This window comes from Erythrolamprus reginae, chromosome 1 (genome assembly GCF_031021105.1).
Source record: "Erythrolamprus reginae isolate rEryReg1 chromosome 1, rEryReg1.hap1, whole genome shotgun sequence".
NCBI classification, from domain to species: Eukaryota; Metazoa; Chordata; class Lepidosauria; order Squamata; family Dipsadidae; genus Erythrolamprus; species Erythrolamprus reginae.
Window position 1 is genome coordinate 381,304,579 of NC_091950.1, and position 24,647 is coordinate 381,329,225.

General features: G+C 38.9%; 1 protein-coding gene across 1 annotated transcript; it reads left to right on the forward strand.

Moving 5' to 3' along the window:
* The first annotated feature begins 3,700 nt into the window (after positions 1-3,700).
* Positions 3,701-20,007, forward strand: CIMIP6 (ciliary microtubule inner protein 6). Its single transcript, XM_070734738.1, has 5 exons — positions 3,701-3,825; positions 9,868-10,078; positions 11,096-11,249; positions 16,989-17,104; positions 19,495-20,007. The coding sequence occupies exons 1-5, from the start codon at positions 3,767-3,769 to the stop codon at positions 19,873-19,875; spliced, it is 921 nt and encodes a 306-aa protein (XP_070590839.1). The 5' UTR covers positions 3,701-3,766; the 3' UTR covers positions 19,876-20,007.
* Positions 20,008-24,647: the final 4,640 nt, after the last annotated feature.

Sequence of the window (24,647 nt, forward strand, 5' to 3'; positions counted from 1 at the left end):
ATGTGCCTCCCCCCGTTTTTGTGAAATAGTCTTTACTTTATGGATAGTTTTGCTAGCAGAATGCATTCTATTTTGCTAAAGTTGGTGTGGGATTTGTAGCTTGAACATTTCTGAACATAATGATATGAAAATTGAACTGGAAAAATTGATGCATATTGGTTTATTTTGCATATAAATTTATTTCAATTTATATAAAAATTATGCTGTTAATTTCAAACTTACATACTTTTTTTTAGTAAAATGGATTTCTTTCATAAAATTAGTTATCTGGCTACAATGTGGTTGATTTTCAAAAGGATATTCCAAATATTTATAGACAAATATGTATAAACAGTGACAATAATGGCACACAGCAAGGCCGGGGGGGGGTGGCCCTTTTGTGGCAAAAATAAACCAATAAGAACCATTTTTTTCAGTTCATTTATATTTTTCTCATGTTCAGAAATGTTCAATTTAGTATATCAAACCTTTTGGGGGAAAATTCCTTAGGGATTTGTAGCCTTAAAAAATATAAATTGACACGAAATTCAGAAAGGATGGGGGGAGGGAGGGGCTTTTTGATCAAAATAAAAATATAAGTCTCAATTTTTCCAGTTCAATTTTCATATCATTATGTTCATAAATGTTCAAACTAGTTTTCCAGTTGAAAAAGTTTTCAAAAAGATTAAATTCAAGTACCTAAAAAAAATATTTTTGGTCCTGTCATATACGAACAGAAACAGATTTGAAGTTATGATTTTTTTTTGCCCAGAAAACAATTAGCCACCACCCCAAAAATATTTTTTGATGACCAGCATTGTTAAATTGAGTAAATGAATGCCTAAGATTTTAAAGAATATTTCGGATTTGGAGCATAAAAAAATAAAAAGTGAAAATGATTGCAAGCAGCCGAGGGGGGGGGGGGGGGGCTTATTTCTGATGTTAAAAAACCAGTAAGAATCATTTTTTTCAGTTCCTTTATATTTTTCTTATATTCAGAAATGTTCAAGCTACCAATCCCACACCAACTCCAGTAAAATAGAATGGATTTTGCAAGCAAAACTATCCATAAATTGAAAAAAAATCACAAAAACGGGGGGGGGGCACATTTATGTGCAAAATAAACCAATAAGGATTAATTTTTTCATTTCAATTTTCATATCATTGTGTGCAGAAATGTTCAGACTACTTTCCAAGTGAAAAAAGTTTTCAAATTGACCAAACATAAGCACTTCAAATGAAGTGTTTTCGGTCCGGGTCGTATGTGACCCGAACATAAGATTTGTAACTTTTTTTGCTCAGCAAAAACTAAGCCCCCCACCCCCCAAAAAAATTCTCATAGAGAGAACCCCTGAAATGATGAAAAGTCATGAAATTTCAAGTTTCAGATATGCAGGGAAAATTTTTTACAGGGACTCAAACTTGGCTTCGGGTCACATACGACCCGAACAGAACAGCAGGGTTAAATCCTTTACAAAACTGTTCCAGCACATTTTAGTCTAAAAAGTTAAGATTTGATTTTCTGAGTCTTCTTCGTACTTCATCTTTGTTTCCATGCCAGCTATAATACTGATCATATCTGATTGATATCTGACATGCGACAAAACATTGTAAAAAAATGCTTTGGGAAATACAAAGAATTTGTCTCCAATGCACAAGCTCTCAGTATCCATGCAAACACCATTTGATAAATCATGACCATAATCATAAACACAATCATAAATCATAAAATACAACACTAAGTCAGTCAGAAGCTCAGAGTTTCGTAGGACCTCATTGCAGGGATTCTGGTTATTAAAATTGTTAAATCCTTGCTGGAATGAAGGACTGCAATCTTGTAGTAAGTAACGGTTCTTTATTAACAGTAAGTAACGGTTTACAGAACTAAAACAAGACAAACATGGCCGTGCCTGGCAGCTATATATATATACCGGGCTGCCAGGCTGAGCCAACCAATCACCTTGCAGTATTTTCCCGCCCAAGGAATATGGGGTGGGTACAAGGCCTAACTGTCCTCTGGACACAACAAAAATCTTGGATGTTTTTAGACTAACATCAACAGTATGGAACTCAAAAAGCTATGATCAATTCTTCACTGGGTATTGGGAATTGGACCAGTGTCCTTTCCCACTCTTATGATTTTATAAATCAGTAAGATGTATCCCATCTTTTCTAACATCAACACTCTTGATAAACTGTTTATTTATTTATTATTTATTAATTAATCCAAAGATTCAGGGCGGCTCACAACATATAAACAATTGTTGAAAACAATTCAAACCAAACATTGTCATAAAATCTAAAAGCAGACCTATCAAATACAATAAAACAAGCATTTGTGTGTGGGGGAGGAGTATGATAGAGCACAAAGTTTGCCTGGAAAGGTTTCGATCTCACTGTGAACCACCCAAAATCCCACCCAAAACACTGTGAACCATTGCTAGTTGGTACAGAAACCATATTGTATCAAATTGATTGGTTGGTTTATACTCCGCATTCTCCTCTGGTGAACAGACAAGATGCTTTCTAAGCCATGACCTGCTCTGGGAAGTTCCCAGTCTCCTGCACTAGTGGACAATTTAAGATATTGAGAGTATGTTGGGCAGATGCCCAAATAGTATTGAGAACTAAGTCCACCATTTGCAGTATGGAGAATAAAGGGCAAAGCACAGAATTACGCTGTGTGACATCATCCGCCAAGGTGCAGCTACCCATTATTGTATTTTTATTGGACCCATTGGGGGACAAGAAAAATTCTGGAAAATAAAAAGGTGGGGGTCAGGGCATTTTGCCTCAAAGCATGTCAGTTTTTTAAAAAAAAAATTCAAAAGTTTATTTTTTTAATGTAAAGAATGCAGAACAGGCTTGAGAGGCATGCAGGCAGATTAAGGCTGCTGAAGGCTTCTAAACCTGGAGCCTCTGCCTTACAAGGCAGAGGTTCCAGATTCAAATCCCAGTAAGGGTGTGGCTACCTGATGAAGGCAAATAAGCCCAAAATAGATCTATAGTAGTTTCCCTTCATTTTCATTATCAGCAAAATATGTTTTACACGCGCACACACACACTGCTCAAAAAAATAAAGGGAACACTCAAAGAACACATCCTAGATCCGAATGAAATATTCTCATTGAATACTTTGTTCTGTACAAAGTTGAATGTGCTGCCAACATGTGAAATTGATTGTCAAGCAGTGTTGCTTCCTAAGTGGACTGTTTGATTTCATAGAAGTTTGATTTACTTGGAGTTATATTGTGTTGATAAGTGTTCCCTTTATTTTTTGAGCAGTATATGTGTGTGTGTGTGTGTGTGTACTGTATACATGTTTTTTCTGTTGGATATTAAATTCAGCAAAAACATGTGACATACACACACACACGCACACATGATTGCTGTGTTGAAGGAAAATCGTGGTGAATATTGTTTTACTCCCACTACTAACAATATATGCCACTGTTCTGTCTGTTACACTGCAGGTCTTGAGTTGTTTAGAAATTCGTCTCATGAAGTTTAAAGGGAGCTGACATTCAAAGCAATTGGATATCCCTTTTCTCCTTCAAACACGTGGCATTATTCAAACTTGGCCAAGGTAGGTGGTCTGTTGTTTAGACTCCGCCCTTTACATTCTTTCTCTGCCTCCCATTGGGCCTTGGTTACTAAGCAACCAGTCAACATTAAAGCTTGGGGCTACAGTTGGAAACTACAGGCCCTGCCATTCTGCAGGAAACTGTATATTGCATCCCTTTCTCCCAGTTCTCTCTCTCTCCCCTCACCTTGTTGGGCCACTGTCATGAATCAGATGATAGAGACCAGATGTAGTCGGCGGAAAAAAGGACCTCTGCATCAGTAGTAAGTGTTCTGATTCAGGTCTTCCAGAAGTGCCCACCAATGAATGAGTTGTGGGTTGTGTGATGTGTCTGTGGTATATTGAAGGAGCGTTACAGTTCCTTTTTTGCCTCGAGGCCAAACCCAGGGCCATTTCAAGGCAGTTAATTTATTCATAGCGGACTTAAATATATATATTTAATTCTACTTCTGAAGGACTCGGGGCGGCTTATCCTGGTTTGCCTTCTCTAAGCTTTAGAAAGAAGCAGCTGAATACAATTTAATTTCTTTATTTCTTTATTTCTTTATTCCTTCCTTCCTTCCTTCCTTCCTTCCTTCCTTCATTCATTCATTCATTCATTCATTCAATTTTTATACCGCCCTTCTACTTAGACTCAGGGCGGCCTACAACGTGTTAGCAATAGCACTTTTTAACAGAGCCAGTATATTGCCCCTACAATCCAGGTCCTCATTTTACCCACCTTGGAAGGATGGAAGGCTGAGTCAACCTTGAGCCAGTGATGAGATTTGAACCGCTGACCTACAGATCTACAGTCAGCTTCAGTGGCCTGCAGTACAGCACTCTACCTGCTGCACCACCCCGGCTCTATATTTTTTATCAGTCAAACCAAACACAGCTCAACATATTTGGGTGGTAAAAGGGAAACCAAGTGAGGCAGATATTGGACAGGCGAAGTGGTTTTTGCCGGCACAGTCAGGGGGGAAAATCATTACAAAATCATTCCAGCTTCTTCCCTTGAAAATGCCCCAAATTGCCCTGTGATGTCTTATACTCCCTATCTTACGGAAAATACATCATCAAAAGTAGACTTTGTAACATGGTGCTTTGCAGGTGCTGGACTACGAGACCTACCCCACGCCCCCAATCCAGCATGGTTGTGCTGGAGTAATGGTCAAATCAACAAAGCAGTGGAAGTGATGTGCCGGTGCCTGGAGGCTGTTGGGGCCTGGATGGGTGTCAACAAACTCAGACTCAACTCAGACAAGACGGAGTGGCTATGGGTCTTACCTCCCAAGGACAAGTCCATTACCCTGGGGGGAGAATCATTGACCCCCTCAGAGATGGTTCGCAACTTGGGCATCCTCCTCGATCCACAGCTCACATTAGAGAAACAACTTTCAGCTGTGGCGAGGAGGGCGTTCGCCCAGGTTCGCCTGGTGCACCAGTTGCAACCCTATTTGGACCGGGAGTCACTGCTCACAGTCACTCATGCCCTCATCACCTTGAGGCTCGGCTACTGTAACGCTCTCTACATGGGGCTACCTTTGAAAAGTGTTCGGAAACTTCAGATTGTGCAGAATGCAGCTGCGAGAGCAATCATGGGCTTCCCCAAATATGCCCATGTTACACCAACACTCCGCAGTCTGCATTGGTTGCCGATCAGTTTCCGGTCACAATTCAAAGTGTTGGTTATGACCTCTAAAGCCCTTCATGGCACAGGACCAGATTACCTCAGGGACCGCCTTCTGCTGCACGAATCCCAGCGACCTGTTAGGTCCCACAGAGTGGGTCTTCTCCAGGTTCCGTCAACCAAACAATGTCGCTTGGCAGGGGAAGAGCCTTCTCTGTGGCGGCCCCGGCCCTATGGAACCAACTCCCCCCAGAGATTAGAATTGCCCCCACCCTCCTTGCCTTTCGTAAGCTGCTTAAAACCCAGCTCTGCTGCCAGGCATGGGGGAATTGAGATACACTTTCCCCCTAGGCCTTTACAATGTTATGCATGGTATGTCTGTATGTATAATTGGTTTTTATAATAATGGGTTTTTAACTGTTTTTAGTATTGGATTATTGTTATATGCTGTTGTATTGCTGTTGTTAGCCGCCCGAGTCTGCAGAGAGGGGCGGCATACAAATCCAATAAATGAATGAATGAATGAATGAATGAATGAATGAATGGTCAGATTTCTAGTCTACCACATATGGAAACTTCCAGGAAATGGGACTCACTAAGAGCCATGGCAAGGCGGGAGGGGCCATCAGCTTTCAGATAAATCAGACATGAAGATGGATACCAGACCTTATCTTAAGAAAGTTGGGGAGGGTATTGAAGGGGGATTGGCTGGGAAGCGATAAAAGCAATTAGAGGAAGAGATTCTATATATGCCAAGGTGACGGAGACGCTGAGTTGCCCTACTGTGTCAGAGGCTGTTGATAAGATCATGAGTCTAAGAATAGTAGGGAGATGGTTATGTCTGGAATGTTCCCAGGAAGTCATTAATAAGGCTGTAATTGGTGGGAAAGGAAGGGCAGGAGGTCCAGAGAGAGTGAAAGATCAGGAATAGGAAACATGGAGGGGGGTGGGAGGAGTGTTGAGTGGAGACAGACAGGCTCATGCATTTTATAAGAAGGTTTTCCTGAACCGCCACTTCTAATGAACGAAACAGGGATATTTCTGGTTTCTTGTTGCTCAAAAGGGGACAATCCTGGCAGTTCTCTACTAGAGTTGTGAATAGCTAAGAGACTCAGCTATAAGTCTCTTGAAATTGCTAACATCAGATCTTGCCTCTAGCATTGCTAGTATTTCTGATTGTACCAAGGGCATCAGGGGAATGTTATTGACTATATCTAGAACAGTTTCCCAACTTGGCAATTTTAAGATGCGTAGACTTCAGAATCCTGGGATGTTGCCAAAATGTGATCTAGAATAATTACAGGAGATTTATACTGCATGAAATAACTAATTAAGTGGATTATCTGGATCCTTTTCAGTCTGTTCTGTCGGGCTCTCTGGTAGAATCCTCCCAAAAATTCACAGGTACAAATTTCAGACACACACACGTTTGAAAATTCAAAACAATGTTCTTTATGATGAAAATTCACTTAAACTAAGCCCTCTTTTGTTATAGCAAAGAGCACTCGTCTCCAAACAAACTGGTAATTTATACAAGTCCCTTATCAGTCACTGTGATACTTAGCTTGCAGCTGTGAGGCAATTCAAAGTCCTTCTTTCACAAAGTGAAACACACTTTGCTCTGGTTTAGGTTCAAAGCAGGGAAAAATCAGCACACAAAAAGTCAAAGTCAGGAAAGCAGTCATGAAACATAACGATCAGATAATCCTCCACAATGGCCAAACCCACAGGCTGCTATTTATAGCAGCCTCACTAATTACCACAGCCCCACCCAATCACAGGTGGCCTCATTTTCGTTGATAATAATCTCTCAGTTGTTGTTGCCTATGCATCACTCTCCGCATGCATTGCTGTATCATTAACTCTTGTTCTGAATCCAAGGAGGAGCTAGATAATTGATCTCCTTCTGAGCTGTCTGCCACACTCTCCTCCTCCCTGTCACTCATGTCTTCTTGGTCAGAGGAGCCTTCATCATCAGATTCCACCGGGGGCAAAACAGGCCTGCAGCATGTGGATGTCTCCCCCACATCCACAGTCCTTGGGGCAGGAGCTGGGCCAGAGCTAACCACAACACTGTCAAGGTTCAGACCTGTGGGGAGTTGGAGGGGGTGAAAATGGTACTGGTTGTGCTTTTGGATGATCTCTGGCAGGAGCAAAGTGAGGACTATGCATTTATCCTTGCCTTGCTTGACCTTTCAGCTTTTCATATTATTAATCATATTATTCTTCTGGACTGACTCAGAAGTATGGTGGTTCACTATTGTGCTGGTTCATTTCCTTTATACAGAGTTGGTTCCAGTTGGTGATGGTTGGGGAGGAGAGATCTAGCTCTCAGTCCATAATATGTGGGGTGCCACATGGGTGGGTGGTCTTCCCTCTTCTATTTAATATCTATATGAGACCACTGCATGAGCTCATGCATCACCATGGGGTGAAGTATCATTAAAATGCTGATGATACCCAATTGTACATCTCTACCCCTGGCCAATCAAGCAATGCTATGGATGTCCTATCCAATGTCTGAAGACTGTGAGGGTCTCAGTGGAGAACAAAAGGCTTCAACCAAATCCTAGTAAGACTGAGTGACTTTGTGTTAAGAAGTGTGCAGAACCCTTAAGTTCTCAAGGACATGCACAGAAGAAGCAGATGTCTAGGAGATATGAGTAACTATTCAGTCATACAAAAAAAAAGATATATTAAAGTGTATAAAATAGTGTTTAGTTTAGAAATAGCACAGTCCAGTTAAATAGCCCGGTCATTCACATTCAAATCAGTCAATAACTCTCATTATAATAATAATATTACAAACCTGTCTTTGTCTTACATATCAGACATACATTACAGCTTACAAATCCATCAAACTATCATTGACTACACAGAGCTTATTACATCAGTCACAGTGAATCAGCAGAAAGAGCAGCGAGAGCAGAGAGAATCATGCTTTTTAGCTCCCTCTTATGGCAACCTGCAACACTACCTCTTAAAGCTATAGTACTTCAATACATATAAACATTAATTGTTAGCTTGTTTATATATTGCAAACCCAACTATCTTATACATAGTACTAACACTTTGTATTTTGAGCCCCTCTGGTTCTGGGGCTTAACCATATTTGGTACTAGATGAGTTTTTTGCATGCAAGTTGTTGCACTGATTAATTGTTCTAACTCAGAAAATTTCTCAGTCAGGAAATTTAATCAATATTTTTTTTATTAAAGAGAAAAGCAACTATTTGTTTTTCATACTCAACTATAGTAATATAACATGACATGGTAATTATGGAAACATGCCTAAAAACATGATGTTTGTGATTGTATCAAATTAATGATTTGAGTCATAATAATTAGGCAAATTGGATTAAAATACAGAGCCGGGGTGGTGCAGCAGGTAGAGTACTGTACTGCAGGCCACTGAAGCTGACTGTAGATCTGAAGGTCAGCGGTTCAAATCTCATCACCGGCTCAAGGTTGACTCAGCCTTCCATCCTTCCAAGGTGGGTAAAATGAGAACCCGGATTGTGGGGGCAATATGCTGGCTCTGTTAAAAAGTGCTATTGCTAACATGTTGTAAGGCGCCCTGAGTCTAAGGAGAAGGGCGGCATAAAAATCAAATAAATAAATAAATAAATAAATAAACAAACAAAAAACAAACAAACAAACAAACAAACAAACAAATAAATAAATAAATAAATATGTTGTGGGAGTGGCTTATTTTTAAATTTTGCCCCATTTCATTTTTTAAATTTGAATTTCCCTGGCCAAATATTATTATTCGTTTCAACACGGCTGTAATTTAAGTGTGAGAAGTAGAATGGATGAAAGTTTCCAGTTTTTTAAAAAAAGTCCTTTTCTTTATTTCACTTTTAAGAAGTAGAAAAAGAAATAAATAGAAATTATCATTTTGGGAAATTTTTATTTACCAAATCTGCCATGACCGTGTGACTTCACATTTCATGGGATCGTGGTATATTACAGTATTAGAAACTGAACAAGAAAAACAAGGCTTTCATTTTTTAGTATCAATTCATTTCTACAATATGCAGAACTTCCAGATTAAATCCACAGTATGCCTTCTTAAAGGACTCGGGTAACAGTCTTTTCTATTGAGTATCCTGCAGATCAGCAGGCACCCACTGGTAGTCCATGGACCACGGGTGGTCCACAGACCACCGGTGGTCCGTGAGAAAATTTTAGTGGTCTGCAGAAAATTATTTGCATTTTTTTATATTGCACTAAATACTATTTATCTTTTTAAAAATTCCTATTAGTGGTCTACAGGATTTAAAATTATGAATTTAGTAGTCCCTGAAGTCTGAAAGGTTACTGACTCCTGCTCTAAATCAGGGGTGTCAAATTCACAGGCCACAAGCCAGATGTGTCATGTGTTGGCTACGTCCACCCCTGGTTTAGTGAAGGGGGAAAAAAGACATGATAAGTCACATGACAACAATGCGACACCACGAGTTTGATATCCCTGCCCTAGATGTTTTTAATTACTACTAACAGTGATAACTGTGGAGAAGGTTATTTTAATTAATGCTTCAATATCTACTTTCCTGCATTCCTAAATTTGTACATCAGATGGATTATGTATTGCCTTTATTATTTGAGAATAAGCATTCCCCAATCTTAACTTTTCTTTCTCATCCTTCTTTTCTTCCTTTTCTTTTTCTTCCACATTTTCTTATTTTTAGCCCAGATACATTCAGAATATTTAACCTTCAAGTCCCAGAAAGAAATAGTATTCTAAACAAGATTGAATGTCCACCAAAGAAAGAAGAAAGATACTTATTGGAATGGCGCAACAATCCTCAACCACAACATGCAAAACTACTTAGAATGCACACCAAGTTTATAAATGAGCCAGTATTATATATGGAAACAGAGGATACAAAAACAAAACAGGTGCTCACTGTTTAACTATTATAAAATGTAATTGAAGCCCAACTCATACAAATGATACCAGGCAAAATCTGAACTCCAGCAGACATACCCTTCAATGCTTCAACATAGCTGTAGGAACACATTTGAAAACATTCAATATTTAAAACAAGGCACAATTTGCCATTGCATTCAAATCAAGCCTAACGGTGGCTAGTTAAATTAGCATTTGTGAAAGTAGACCGTGCTGATTCTAATATTTTTAAAGTTTTTTTAAGCTTTGTATTCCATTTTAAATTTCTCAGTTCAAAGTAGTGTACACAATGCTCCTTTATCCTATTTCTTCACAACAACAATCCAGTGAGGTGTGTTGGGATGAGACAGTGAGAGACTAACTGACTCAAAGTTACTCAACAACTTTCCACGCCTTCACAGTCTCCCAATTTCTAATAATTCTAAATTAGTTTAAAAATGAAAAATAAAAATAAAAGGATATCGCTTGGCGGGACCCAGGGGAAGAGCCTTCTCTGTGGCGGCCCCGGCCCTCTAGAACCAACTCCCCCCAGAGATTAGAATTGCCCCCACCCTCCTTGCCTTTCGTAAGCTCCTTAAAACCCACCTATGCCGCCAGGCATGGGGGAATTGAGATGCTCTTTGGCCCTGGGCCTTTACAATTTCATGTGTGGTATGTCTGTATGTATGTTTGGTTTTTTATATTAATGGGGTTTTTAAATCATTTTTAGTATTTATTGGATTATTATTGTACATTGTTTTATTACTGTTGTTAGCCGCCCTGAGTCTCCGGAGAGGGGCGGCATACAAATCCAATAAATAAAATAAAATAAATAAATAAATATGTCTTATCTGTTTCTGTGATGGGAGCTGGAAGGGGAGAACACTTAAGCCTGTAAGTTAATCTTTAGTATTGTCCCCAAACCTGGCTTAGATAATTGACATAATAGCTTCTCCCTGAGGATCTCAATTCTTGTTTCTCTCTAACTGTGATATTGATGAACTCATTTCTTTTTATTGTTTGTGAAGGCTCATTGGTGGCCAACATTTGAGCCCACTGTACAACGTCCCAAGCCACCTTATGACAAGCAGAGCACTCACCGGAATGATTTCCAGAAGCCAAACTGTATTTTGTCTCGGCCTGCTAAACATCCCTCTAAGTTACAGCCTTCATATGGAATAGGTAAGTCTACAGTGATAGGGGGAGTGTTTTCAAAAAAGACTGCTCTAATTTTACAATTGTCAGGCGTAGAAGCCATCTTGGGCATTGGATCTTCAGGGCTGCCACATTTAGTGCTGTGGGAACTGGGGGGGGGGGATTTGTAGAGAGCTGGGGAGATACATAGTCATAATAACATTCCTTTCTGAGTCAAGGTCACTCTATCCTGTACCTGGAAGGGTGTTGCTGGGAGGCCTCTCCAGTTGGGATGGTGCATTGATTGGACCATGTGATGGACATGTGGGTGCAGGGGAACCAAAAATGGCCAGCCAATATTTAGTACTGCTTGTTGGAAGTTTCTTTTTTTCTGAACATATCTGCTGAACACATCTGCTGCATCCTAGAGTAATACTGCATATAAAACTAAATTTCCATCATATAAATATCAATTGCACATTGTCCAAAATGTTGTACTGTATAATCTCCCTTTGTTCCCATTTAGCCACTGTCACCTTTTCACAAGCAAAACATCTGTTTCCTTTGTTATATATTATAAGGCTTATTTTGAACCATGTTGTCCAAATAAATTAGTCTGTATGGTACTCGTAGCGATATCATTGAAACATACGCCAATTGAGTCTCAAGAGGCATTATTTCTGAATGTACGAACATGCATTGAGTAAAATAGAAAAACAATGTACAGAGCATAACCAAGTTAACCTATATCTGTCCATTGATATGTTTGCACCCAATTTTAACTGTTCGTGAAAATCTGTTCAATAAATTACTTTTAAAAAAATAATTGCATTATTTTTGGAATGTACCCTGTATATTTAAATTCTAAGCATGATGGATTCTTGCCACTGTTGGATGAATCATTCAGTGCCTGATGATTGTGGCAATTCTTACAATGAAAATTAGGCTGGAGTTAGATCTTCCACTGATGCATCAAGACCTTTTATGTTCATGTAATTAGCAAGAATGCATTCTCGTTTAACAGAAATTTGTTTTGTCCTTAATGAGAATTCCCCAATCTTTCTGTGACATCAATTAAATTTACTAAATGAGAGCACATACTTTACTTAACTGAATATTCTCATGAGTGGATAGTCTTTTGCCTGTACATTTATCACAAATCATCAGTAAATTATGCTTAAAAAGAAAAAAAAGTTAACGGTTTAACTTTACATTAGAGAATCCATTTCAGAATGCTAGTGGCATTTCCCGCTTTAAAAATATATGTAGAGCAAAACTTACATATTAAAAGAGCCTGTCTGTCTATTGTTTCACTCACTTATTTTATTGCTAAAATAAAATATTTCCCTCTGCATCTTCTCTATGTCTTTAGTTGATTTCTCTTTAATAAGATGGCCCCATTGTTTGTTATCTTTTGTGTAAGCTCATGTAGTCTTCGGAGAGGGGCGGCATACAAATCTAATAAATTATTGTTATGGTTATGGTTATTATTATTATGTAGTCATCAAGAATTAGCTAGATAATTGCATCAAACCTTATTACATCAGTCTAGGGGGGACGGGTGTTGGGTATTTTGATTATTATTAATAGTATTTGTACTAGCAGAGTTCAACTGGCTTAATTTGCAGCGGAGTTAGCATGGCAAGAAATAACACGTGGTTCAGAATCCCATTTGTAAGCAATGAATGATCACTCCTTCATAAAGATGAAAAAATACAATCTTTACTTACAATTCTGATGATTCATGCAATTACAGATTGCAGGCAGATAAGCTTATATTACAGTCCATATTAATAACTTCTGGATGGTCCCATGTGTGAGGATGGCTTTAGATTTCATCTCACACATGTGTCCTCAGCCGAGGACAATGGAGCACACAGGAGGTGGACAAGGAAGGGTCATCAAGGCGAAAAAAGGATCAGAAGAGGGGGGAGCATCTACTCTGCAGAGGTTTATATAGTCTGCAGAGTACCTGCCCCTTTTGGTCATCAAAAGGTGACACACTGGTAAGTTAATTGCGACCTGATCATAGGGATGTGTTTACAAGACAGTGCAAGCATGTAGTAGAGTGGTTATACCCAACAACGGGGACAGGGTAGGTTGATTAGGATGCAATGCATCCTAGATATTGTTGGATTTCTGGGTAGAACCAATGGAATAACTGGAAGACAAATAATATGACTTAAGCATAAACATACAGTATTGTATGTAAATATAACCACATATTTTGCCTAAGCAGATTTTGCTGCCTGTCACCCAGGGTTACCTCTACCAGTTCTTTGCTATTGATGGAGACATTCTGAAATAGAGACATAGCTTCTTATTAGATGCATGTTCTTTGCCAGGAATGGTCTCAAGTATATTCTGAATTCCCAGTTACAAAAGACCTGTAGTGGCAGAGTTAGCAAAAGACTTTAGAACCAATTTTGGAAATTAGGGCCAATCAGATGTGGGAGTACAGTGATAAACAAAACACTACATTTATGAGATGTCCAGTTTTTTTATTACCTCCTTGGTTAGTAATCAAATATGGCATCCATTTAACTTAATAAAATATAATGCTAAAACAAAGCTAAACAATAGCTGACAGAAAACTACAAATACTGTAAAATCTAGTGAAAAAATTATTCTGCCAAAAACTGTAATAAAGCAGTAACAGAGGGGGCATATAAAAGATAGTAAAATGAATGTGTAATGAACTGCCTCATTGTAAAACAGCTTTGTAAGTTTATTATACAGCTCCTTCCCATAAACCTAGCTTTAAGTGCATAATCTAAGACTTTTGCAATTTCACCATAAATAGAAAATAGCATCACTTTCCCAAAAGTCATACAATGGGATTTATTTAGCTGCATTACACATGTATTTCAAATCACCAGTTTTTCCCTCCAAGCACAACATAATAATTAAATTTCAGGCAAAAATAAAAATGTACCCAAGCCTTCTAAACTGCTAATAAAAGAGTTTCACTATATGCAACTTGTATGTACATACTCTACCCGTACTCAGGGGTGTATTCTAATTTTTTTTACTACTGGTTCTGTGGGTTCTGTGGGTGTGGCTAGGTGGGAGACATGTGACTGAGTGAGTAACCAACTTGACCTCACTCACACACACTCAGTCACATGACCCTCCACCTAGCCACGCCAACCAAAACAACGGTGAAAATTTTTAGGACTTTGACAGAGGGAAGGAGGGGGAAGAACTCAATCTGTATAGTCTGGAGGACAGAAGGAAAGGGGGGGACGTGATCAAAACATTTAAATATGTTAAAGGGTTAAATAAGGTTCAGGAGGGAAGTGTTTTTAATAGGAAAGTGAACACAAGAACAAGGGGACACAATCTGAAGTTAGTTGGGGGAAAGATCAAAAGTAACGTGAAAAAATATTATTTCACTGAAAGAGTAGTAGATCCTTGGAACAAACTTCCAGCAGACGTGGTTGGTAAATCCACAGTAACTGAATTTAAACATGCCTGGGATAAGCATATATCCATTGTAAGATAAAATACAGGAAATAGTATAAGGGCAGACTAGATGGACCATGAGGTCTTTTTCTGCCATCAGTCTTCTATGTTTCTATGTTTCTACGAGAGGGGAAAAAACTCCCAAAAATAAACCACTGGAGGATTTAAGGTATGAAAAAGCCATAAGTTTCCTAGAAGAAATTGAAGCATTCAACTTTGCGGCCCAGAGGACATGCCTATGTTTATAAATCCGGCGGGCGAGTTGGTAGGGGAGACACTGGGAAGGATAAGGGTGGGAGATTGGAAAAAAAATGCAGGCAAGGTGCTGGACTGTGCAAGCAGGGCAGGGGTGAGAGAGGAAAGCTCACCGGATCCTGGCTCGGGACAAATGGGGGAGGAGGAACTAGCTGCAATCCCCAAAACCGCCCCCAGGTGTGGTGGGAGCCATGGAAAACCATAGAGCCTGGACTGCATTCACATGCTTGTGCCCTGCAATCACGCATGTTGTCCCCACCCCATCCCAGGTTCCTCCTATTGTGGCTTTGGTGCAATATTGGAGAGGATCCCTGAAATATTTGGACCAATTCACATCTCGTGGCACGCCCATCCCATGCCCTGCCCCACCTGCCACCCCTCAAATTGCACCCCACTGCAAGACACGCATCTTACCTGAGACTGGTAGCTCTGGATCTTGTGGCTTTTTCAGGGGTTTCTTAAAATAAACGCCTCTCCAGATGAGCTTGAACACTTCTGAGGTTGCTTCGGGAGGGAGAAATTGGGCAGCGTTTCCCTCACGCAGGATTCACTTAACAACAATTGGCACCTACAGCCTCGGAGCCTTGGAGCAACTCCTGGCCATTTTACAATAAAGAAAAACTCATGAGTGCAAAGCAATTCACTCCTCACACTGGCAAGAAGTTTTTATTTACTGTGCAAGGGCCAGGAGTTCCTCCGAGGCTGTAAGCGCCCATTGTTGTTAAGTGAATCCTGCCCCATTTTATGAACTATCTTGCCATCGTTATTAAAAGAATCATTGTAGTTAAGTTAGTAACATGGCTGTTAAGTGAATTGGGTTTCCCCATTGACTTTGCTTGTCAGAAAGTTGCAAAAATTCACGCAACCATGTTTCATTGCAACCATCACAACTACATTTATTTATTTGTTTATTTGTTTGTTTGTTTATTTATTTATTTATTTATTTTGTCCAATACACAATGAGGGTTTTAGTGGGTATATATATACATATACATATATACACATAGTAAAATATGTGATGAAGGTTATAGAGGAGATACTCATAGTAAAATTTATCTAAGAAAGAATAGAAAAGAAGATATAGTAATAGAACATATCAATGAAAGAATAGAAGAAGAGATATAGGAATAGAAGAAAGCTATAGGAGATATAGGAGAGCAATAGGACAGGGGACGGAAGGCACTCTAGTGCACTTGTACTCACCCCTTACTGACCTCTTAGGAATCTGGATAGGTCAATCATAGATAATCTAAGGGTAAATTGTTGGAGGTTTGGGGATGACACTATGGAGTCCAGTAATGAGTTCCACGCTTCGACAACTCGGTTACTGAAGTCATATTTTTTACAGTTAAGTTTGGAGCGGTTAATATTAAGTTTAAATCTGTTGTGTGCTCTTGTGTTGTTGTGGTTGAAGCTGAAGTAGTCGCCGACAGGCAGGACGTTGCAGCATATGATCTTGTGGGCAATACTTAGATCATATTTAAGGCATCTTAGTTCTAGGCTTTCTAGCGCCCAGGATTGAAAGTCTAGTCTTGTAGGGTATTCTGTTTCGAGTGGAGGAGTGAAGGGCTCTTCTGGTGAAGTATCTTTGGACATTTTCAAGGGTGTTGATGTCTGAGATGCGATATGGGTTCCAAACGGATGAGCTGTAGTCGAGGATGGGTCTGGCAAAAGTTTTGTAAGCTCTGGTAAGTAGTGTGAGATTGCCAGAGCAGAAGCTATGTAGGAACATGCAACATGCCAGTTGCAAGCTCCTGAATTTTGAGCACATGACCACAGGATGCTGTAACTGTCATAGGTTTATCAACTGTAAGCCATAGAGTAAGCCACTGTAACAGCAAGTCATACTGTAAGCCATTTTTCTCAGCGCTGTTGTAACTTTCAACAGCCACTAAATAAATGCTTGTAAGTTGAGGGCTATCTGTACTTAACTTTATTCTGTTGTGTATGATTGATGCATCTCATATACGTTATTGCACATTTATCTAAAAGTATATTATGTATTTAATTTAAATATATATATGCGTGAGGGTTTTCTTTCTTTTGTCGTTTTTGTTTTAATCACAGTTCCACTTGCATCTCCTCAACTGCCGAATCGCCTTCCGAGAATTTTCCAAGAGCAGCTCACTTTCAACTGTAACTATAATGCCAGAGAAACTCCCTGCATCCCCTATCAAGGAAAGGTAAAGCAATGTGCATCCTGTGCTTTTCACATTAATCAGGAAGCCAGAAGGTTATGTTTATTCCAAAGTCTCCAATATATTGTTTAAACTCCAGGGAATGTTATCATTCATGTTAATGTTGCCGGACATTTGTAATTAGTATACCTGATGTCTCAGTAGCCCTATGGTTTTGGAAAGAAGTACCAAGCACTGAGCTTGATATTTATAATCTATATTGCGATTTCATTGCCTTAACCAAGATTCTTGGGCAAAATAGCAACACACTAGACACTAGAATAGAATAGAATAGGAAGATACTAGAATAGAATAGAATAGAATAGAATTTTATTGGCCAAGTGTGATTGGACACACAAGGAATTTGTCTTGGTGCATATGCTCTCAGCGTACATAAAATAAAATACACATTTGTCAAGAATCATGTGGTACGACACTTAATGATTGCCATAGGGGTCAATAAGCAATGAAGAAGCAATATTAATAAAAATCTTAGGATATAAGCAACAAGTTACAGTCATACAGTCAACATGGGAGGAAATGGGTGATAGGAATGATGAGAAAAACTAGTAGAATAGAAGTGCAGATTTAGTAGAAAGTCTAACAGTGTTGAGGGAACTATTTGTTTAGGAGAGTGATGGCGTTTGAAAAAAACCTGTTCTTGTGTCTAGTTGTCTTGGTGTGCAGTACTCTGTAGCGACGTTTTGAGGGTAGGAGTTGAAACAATTTGTGTCCAGGATGTGAGAGGTCAGTAAATATTTTCCCCGCCCTCTTTTTGACTCGTGCAGTATACACGTCCTCAATGGAAGGCAGGTTGGCAGCGATTGTTTTTTCTGCAGTTCTAATTATCCTCTGAAGTCTGTGTCGGTCTTGTTGGGTTGCAGCACCAAACCAGACAGTTATAGAGGTGCAGATGACAGACTCAATGATTCCTCTGTAGAATAACGCTGTATTTACCTGAAACATATCTCAATGAGAACTATGCCCAGCTAGACTGTCATCCACAATTCCAAGCTTTAAAAAAAAAAAAATTCAAGGCAAACAAAAACAATTTCCAAAATGTTATAATCATTTTATCTTTCAGCTAAAGAGAAATATGTCCTTAGCTTTCAAAACATCTAAAATCTAAAAATTTCCAGTTGCTTGAAAAACATGCTTTAATTTTAAAGCATAACACCAACAGAATTGTTTTTTATATTCATTTTTGTGATTTTTAAAGAAAATGTATTACCTTTTAAATTTTAACTTCTAATAATGGCTTTGAATATATTATAAAGATGTCCTTGATTTATTTAAATGTATTTATTTTTATTTATATATTTTGTCAAACAATTATAGGATGGTAGTTTGTATCAACATAACATTAGAAAAAGTAATGATAAAAAGTAATGATAAACGACAGTAGGACAGGGATAGTAGGCACAATGGTGCGCTTATGTACGCCCCTTACATATTTTTAATAGCCATTAAAAAACAATAGTGGTGCCTAAATCTGAGTCTCACACCCAGGACTGCAGCCTTTAAAAGCCAGGCTCAGTCAACTCTGCATAGTTCTAATCTGGCTCCCCCCCCCCCCAAATGATTTTACTGAAGTGGGACAGAAAGCTGAAAACTAAGTTGTGGCATGTGCTTCTGGGTACCTACAATATTAATATGGAGGTATGGTACAATACAAAACAAAGATCAGGAGTTTGAATGCTAGGAACTATTTCAAAAACTAACATAAAAAAAGAAATAGACGAAAAAGAGGTCAAGTCTCAGCTGAAGCAAAGTTCACGGAGATTCAAACAAGCTGAAGAAAATAGCGCCAATAATCTATTAAGTAAATCAGGAGATTAATATTCAAACCAATCAATTTGTAAATATTTTTTTATCTGAGATAATCTATGAGAAGCTGAATCCAATTTATTTTCTCAGGTTTTTTTTTCTATTTTCCTTTCCTTTTTAAAAAATAATAATAATCCTATTGTTCTCCTGTGACTGTAATGGTCAAAGTCATTTGGGAACCAGTCATAAATTTTTCCTAGTGCAAAAGCAAACAGTTTAGAATTGTATCCATATGGACATAGCAAAAAAAATGAAATTTAGTACCCAACAAAAATAAGAAGTGAGCCGCACATGCTGTGAACTAGAGAACCCTGGAACTGAAGAGAAGGAAAGTCCAATCTGGGAGGTGCATTTTTCTTTTCACATGTTGTTTTACCCTTCCCGGATTTTGCAGATCCAAAGATGTGATGGCTCAAGTCATTCTTCTGCTAAGAAAAATGTAGGTTGTGGACAAAGGAGACAAGAAGGATGTTATTCCAAAACCTGAAGTTATAAATTAAGTCTGCTTGTAGCTATACCTCCCCACTTAAGTTTCCCCAGTTAATATCTATATTATTTTTCTTTTTTAGAAACAGGGCGCAATTGTTTTGACAGAGAAAAAACCAGATAGTAGGATACTGCCCCCTATACAGGGGCCAGACTTATTGGAGGATCTCAAATCAGAAAAAGGAGACCCAGTAGAAAATGATGTAAACTCAGTCCATGTTGATTCATTTGATGCCCAGAAGACACCACCACATTCTGATGCACACTTTTCAAAACCAGCAATGACTTTGGAAACCAAGGCAGACCCCAGAACTCCAGAAATGAACCAGGAGAGTTCGAAGCTTCCTCAAACTGGCAAAGTTACGTTTAGTCCATTGCAAACAACTTCCCTTAGTGAACCACAGAGCCTGGATCCTCCTCTTCGTGAAGCTGCACCAACAATACCTGACACTCAAGTGGTCTAGAATTGTCTGGATAAGAGTCTACCTGGTATAATTTCAATCCCACTAAACACAGAGGGACATCGGCAAACTGTTCAAAAGAATAATTGTAACGCAGTATGTTGTTATGACTATAAAAACTAGTTGTTCATAAAATGCCCTATGAATCTTTTACTTTTTTCCACTAAGGCAATTATTATGGTTTGTCGCTTAGTCAGCCAAGTGTTTAGATAGGATTTGGCATTTTTAGCTACCATTTTAGTCAATAGTAAAAAGACTTTTTACTATTAAAACTGGCTTTGGTTTTTTTGCCAAACAAATAGTTCTACTTGTTTGCAGTAGCAATAGACTTATATACTGTTTCACCGTGTTTTACAGCCCTCTCTAAGCAGTTTACAGAGTCAACCTATTGTCCCCAACAAGCTGGGTCCTCATTTTACTGACCCTGGAAGGATGGAAGTCTGAGTCAACTGAAACCTAGTGAGATTCAAAGTGCCAAATTGCTAGCAATCAGCAGTCATTGAAGTAGCCTGCAGTACTGCATTCTAACCACTGTGCCATCATAGCTCTTATATGGCTTATATGGCCATATGGATATGGCGTTCTGCACTATATCCACTATCCCAAGGGTAGGTAAATTTGGCTCTTCTATGACTGAAACAATCATGCTAGCTCAGGAATTTCGGGAATTGAAGTCCATATGTCAAAGAAGAGCCAACATTGCCTACCCCTGCACTATCCAGACTTTTTTGTTTTTCTTATCAACAATTGTTAAGGGTGTGGTGTTATGCATACACTTATGCAAAATGATTTTCTGGAAAGAGAAATATCTAATTAAGAATACAAGTTCTGAGTCCGTTAACCACTAATAATGTCAGGTATGAAAAAAAGCCTGTTATTTTCCATATTTCATCATATCATTCTGATTGTTTAGTAAGATGTTGCATATTAGGAATCCATCTGGTGTTTGTAAAACGCAAGTTACTATATTTTGGTGCAAGAAATATGATTTACAGATGCTTGATGGCGTCATTCTGTGATTAAAAGAAGCAACTGCTATTTTTGTAGCAAATATGACAGCTAAAGTTCACAAGAATATAAGCTGTGTTCCATTGTTCAGTGAAGCCAGGAAGAACACCTCTACATTTGCTAAAACATTTTCCTGAACTAGATTTGATCTCCAGTCACATTTGCAGACTAGTTTTAAAAATATTTATAGATTTATCCAGTGGTGGAATCTACTTACCTTCCCTGTAGATTTGGAAGCACACACCTTTTAACACCTTGCACATGTGCAGAAGGCTTTGAGCATGTGCAAAGAATTTTTTTAAATGCCGACGTCTGGGCAGGTGGGTGGAGCCTCATGCTGCCACTGCTACTGGTTTTCTTAACCATCCGTGGTTGCAGCTACTGGTACGCCCGAACCAGGCTGAACCACTAGCATTTCACCCATGGCTTTATCCCTTTATCCCTTACTACTTTATCATGCCACATACAGCATATAACACTTTTAGCAATGTTTGCAAAAAACTTTCCAGTGGTCTTTTTGGGTGGGTTTTAAAAAGATCTGTCTGGGATCAGATAAAATTTTATTACATTAACAGTGAACAAAATAATTTTACAAATTATTTGTAAAAGTTTATGAATAATCTATAAAAACAATGCCTTTCATTTGTTCACGCACATTATTAGAAATTCAGAGGTTTAGGACTTCTACTATCAGTTATAAGAGCTGTGGGCTACTTCTGCTGACTGCTGGTTACCAGTTCAAGTCTTACCAGCTCAAGGTTGACTTGACCTTCTATTTTTTTAAGGTCAGTAAAATGAGGAGCCAGATTGTTGGGGTTACTGACTGTAGACCACTTTAGAGAGGGCTGTAAAGTACTGTGAAGCAGTATATAAGTCTAAATCAGTGGTTCCCAACATTGGGCCCATGCTCCGCAGGGGGGCAATTTGGAAATTGGAACCTTGTTTAAACCACGTTAATGTCCTTTGAGTGGCCTTTTGAATAATAAGAATTATATGTAATGGGGGCGGGGAGCATCAGGATTTTAGAGATGCTTAAGTGGGGCATGGCCAAAAAAAGGTTGGGAACCACTGGTCTAAGTGCTATTGCTATTATGCTATGTGTATACTCTGTATGCATTTGTCTCTTACAATATTGCTGATGTTATGTTATGCATATTATATGGATGTACTGTTTATACACCCATACAGGGAAGAAGAGGAATGTGCTTTGATCACTTTCATCATCTCCATTGTATGATTGATATACTTGATAAGAGTTAATCCAAATCTTAATCCAAACACACTATTTGCCTGTAGAAAAATATTGTTTAGTTATATTTGTGCTTGGTAGCACTTTCCATAATTGCAGAAGCTGAGTAAAGAATGGAATCAGGTAGCCTTGAAAATCAGAGCACACCATAATTAAAATAAGATGGCATACAGAAATTAAAAATAATAATAATCTTGTACCATCTACTACAAATCAGAAGTCTTTTCAGGAAAGAATTCAGTAGCTTGATCCAACAGGTATCCTACACTAGTGGATTCTAAGGATTTTACTTCCTCCTATGCTGGGAGATTAAATTAAGCAGAAAGGAACAAGTGACAAGGTCAGTAACTGTCTCAGAGGGCAATACAAATGAGAAGTTCAATATATGTAATATTGTTAATAATAATAATAATAATAATAATAATAATAATAATAATAGCAATATATCAGTAAATTAATCTGTTCAGAAAACAGACATACTATTACACTAGTCATTTGCTTGAAAGCATCATTTAAAGTAAATCTGCTTTTGAAAAAGCAGAAGAAAGACAGCTGTGTGAACTTTTCAGAAAAGACATCAGACTACAACCAAGAATACTTTGCTTTTAGTAGAACTAATTCTATCTCCATCTGAAGTGGGACCTTGCCGGTATATCAGAGTTCATAATAAATTCACATATTAATGAATTCATTTAATGGTCTTGCATTCATCAATCATGCTTTTTATTCATCAAGGAATAGAAATTTGTTTATGGCATATAAATTTGAAGCTTTTGCCATAGCATTTTGAATCCAAGAGCCAAAGGAATTACGGAGTTGCCCCCTTTCCTATTCTATAGAGCTACAATATTGGAGATAACGTGATAACTGGGAAGAAGGGATACTTCAGAAAGCTCCTGATTTAACTCCCAATTATAGTTATGCCCAGGGGTGGACAGCAGGCAGGACGGGGTGGAATACAGTTCCACCGGTGGAAATTAAGATGCATGCGCAGGTCCAGCTGATCGGCAGCTGTCACTTCCTGGATTACTGGTTTCAGCTCGACTCTCCTTTTTTCCCCTGCTACTGCTGCATTTACGCTCCTTGCTTTTTTCCTCTTTCCTCCTTCCTGGCCTCGGACGAGCTTCCCTCTCTCCTGTCTGGCTCCCCTCCAGCCTCACGCAGCCACCTCCCACCTGAGGTGCAAGCAGAAGGCATAGATGGAAGTGGCGCTGGCAGCATTTATGCTTCTGGCAGCACCTGTTTGCCTAGCTACCCCACCTGAGGCGGGGGGGGCAACCCAGGAAGGAGAGTGCAGGAAACGCGAAGCAAATTGTCACCCCGGAGAGCGACAATGGTAAGGGTGTATGTCGATAACTTAACAGTTCACTTGAACGATGATGATCGTACTCCCACCTGATCACATGGCCAGCAAGCCACTCCTACCCAGTCATATGACCATTAAGCCACACCCACAAATAAGCCACACCCCACAGTGTAGCAGTAAAAGTTTTGGCTGCCCATTACTAGTTATGCAGTATAGGAAGGATGGGAAGAATTTAGCCTGAAGAAATCCTAATGTGACACAGGGCTAGAGTAAGTGGCCAACAATCTGGTTCATTGTAGCATATATAAACTGGAAGCAGGAGAACATTTTATATACTTGAAAATCTCTGACACAGACTTCCCAACTGGATATTAGCCAGGTGTGTGGACTTCACTTCCCAGAATTCCCCAGTTATGATGACTCACTGAGAATGCTAAAGTAATAGCATTGATTGGTTTCAGGGTTGGGTAATGTTACCTTGGTACAATGGGAGAAGGGCTGCCATAGATTCTTCTGGCTGATAATTTCCTCAGCTTGTTGTCAGTTCACCCTCATTTTCTTAAAATTGATTGGAAATCCAAGTAAGCTGAATAAGAATATCATCATCATACATTCTCTTCCGTCAATATAATCTATACTTTAAGGGCAGGGGGTAGCTGATGGGAGGGGGAGCCACAGAACAAGAGACCACTTAGGCCAGAAGCAGCCTTATTATTAGTCTATGAGCGAACAGCTGTCTCTGTTTAATCTTATGTAGCCCTCAGACTGATTTTGAAAGATTTGGCAAGAGCATTCTGTTCAAGCCTGCTGTGTGGTGTGAGAAAAGTCAGTGTCTCCCTCCCCCCAAAAGAAAGAAAGAAAGAAAGAGAGAGAGAAAGAAAGAGAGAGAGAAAGAGAAAGAAAGAAAGAAAGAAAGAAAGGAAAGAAAGAAAGGAAAGAAAGAAAGAAAGAAAGAAAGAAAGAAAGAAGCCTCCAGAAAATTTTGGTTTCAAATGCATACAGTGTTCAGAAGATGTTAAAGATTAACTTTCAGCTAAAACTACTTTTCCTCTTGGGATTGATAGAAGGGAAAAGTGGGTGGGGGGGAGGCATGGAACGTTTGTCTTGTTTTTATACAGGCTAACTGTAGCCAGATCATTTTGTACACAAAGATGGAAAAAGTTTATTTTATTTCATTTATTTGTTTTGTCAATTACGTATTGGAGATATACA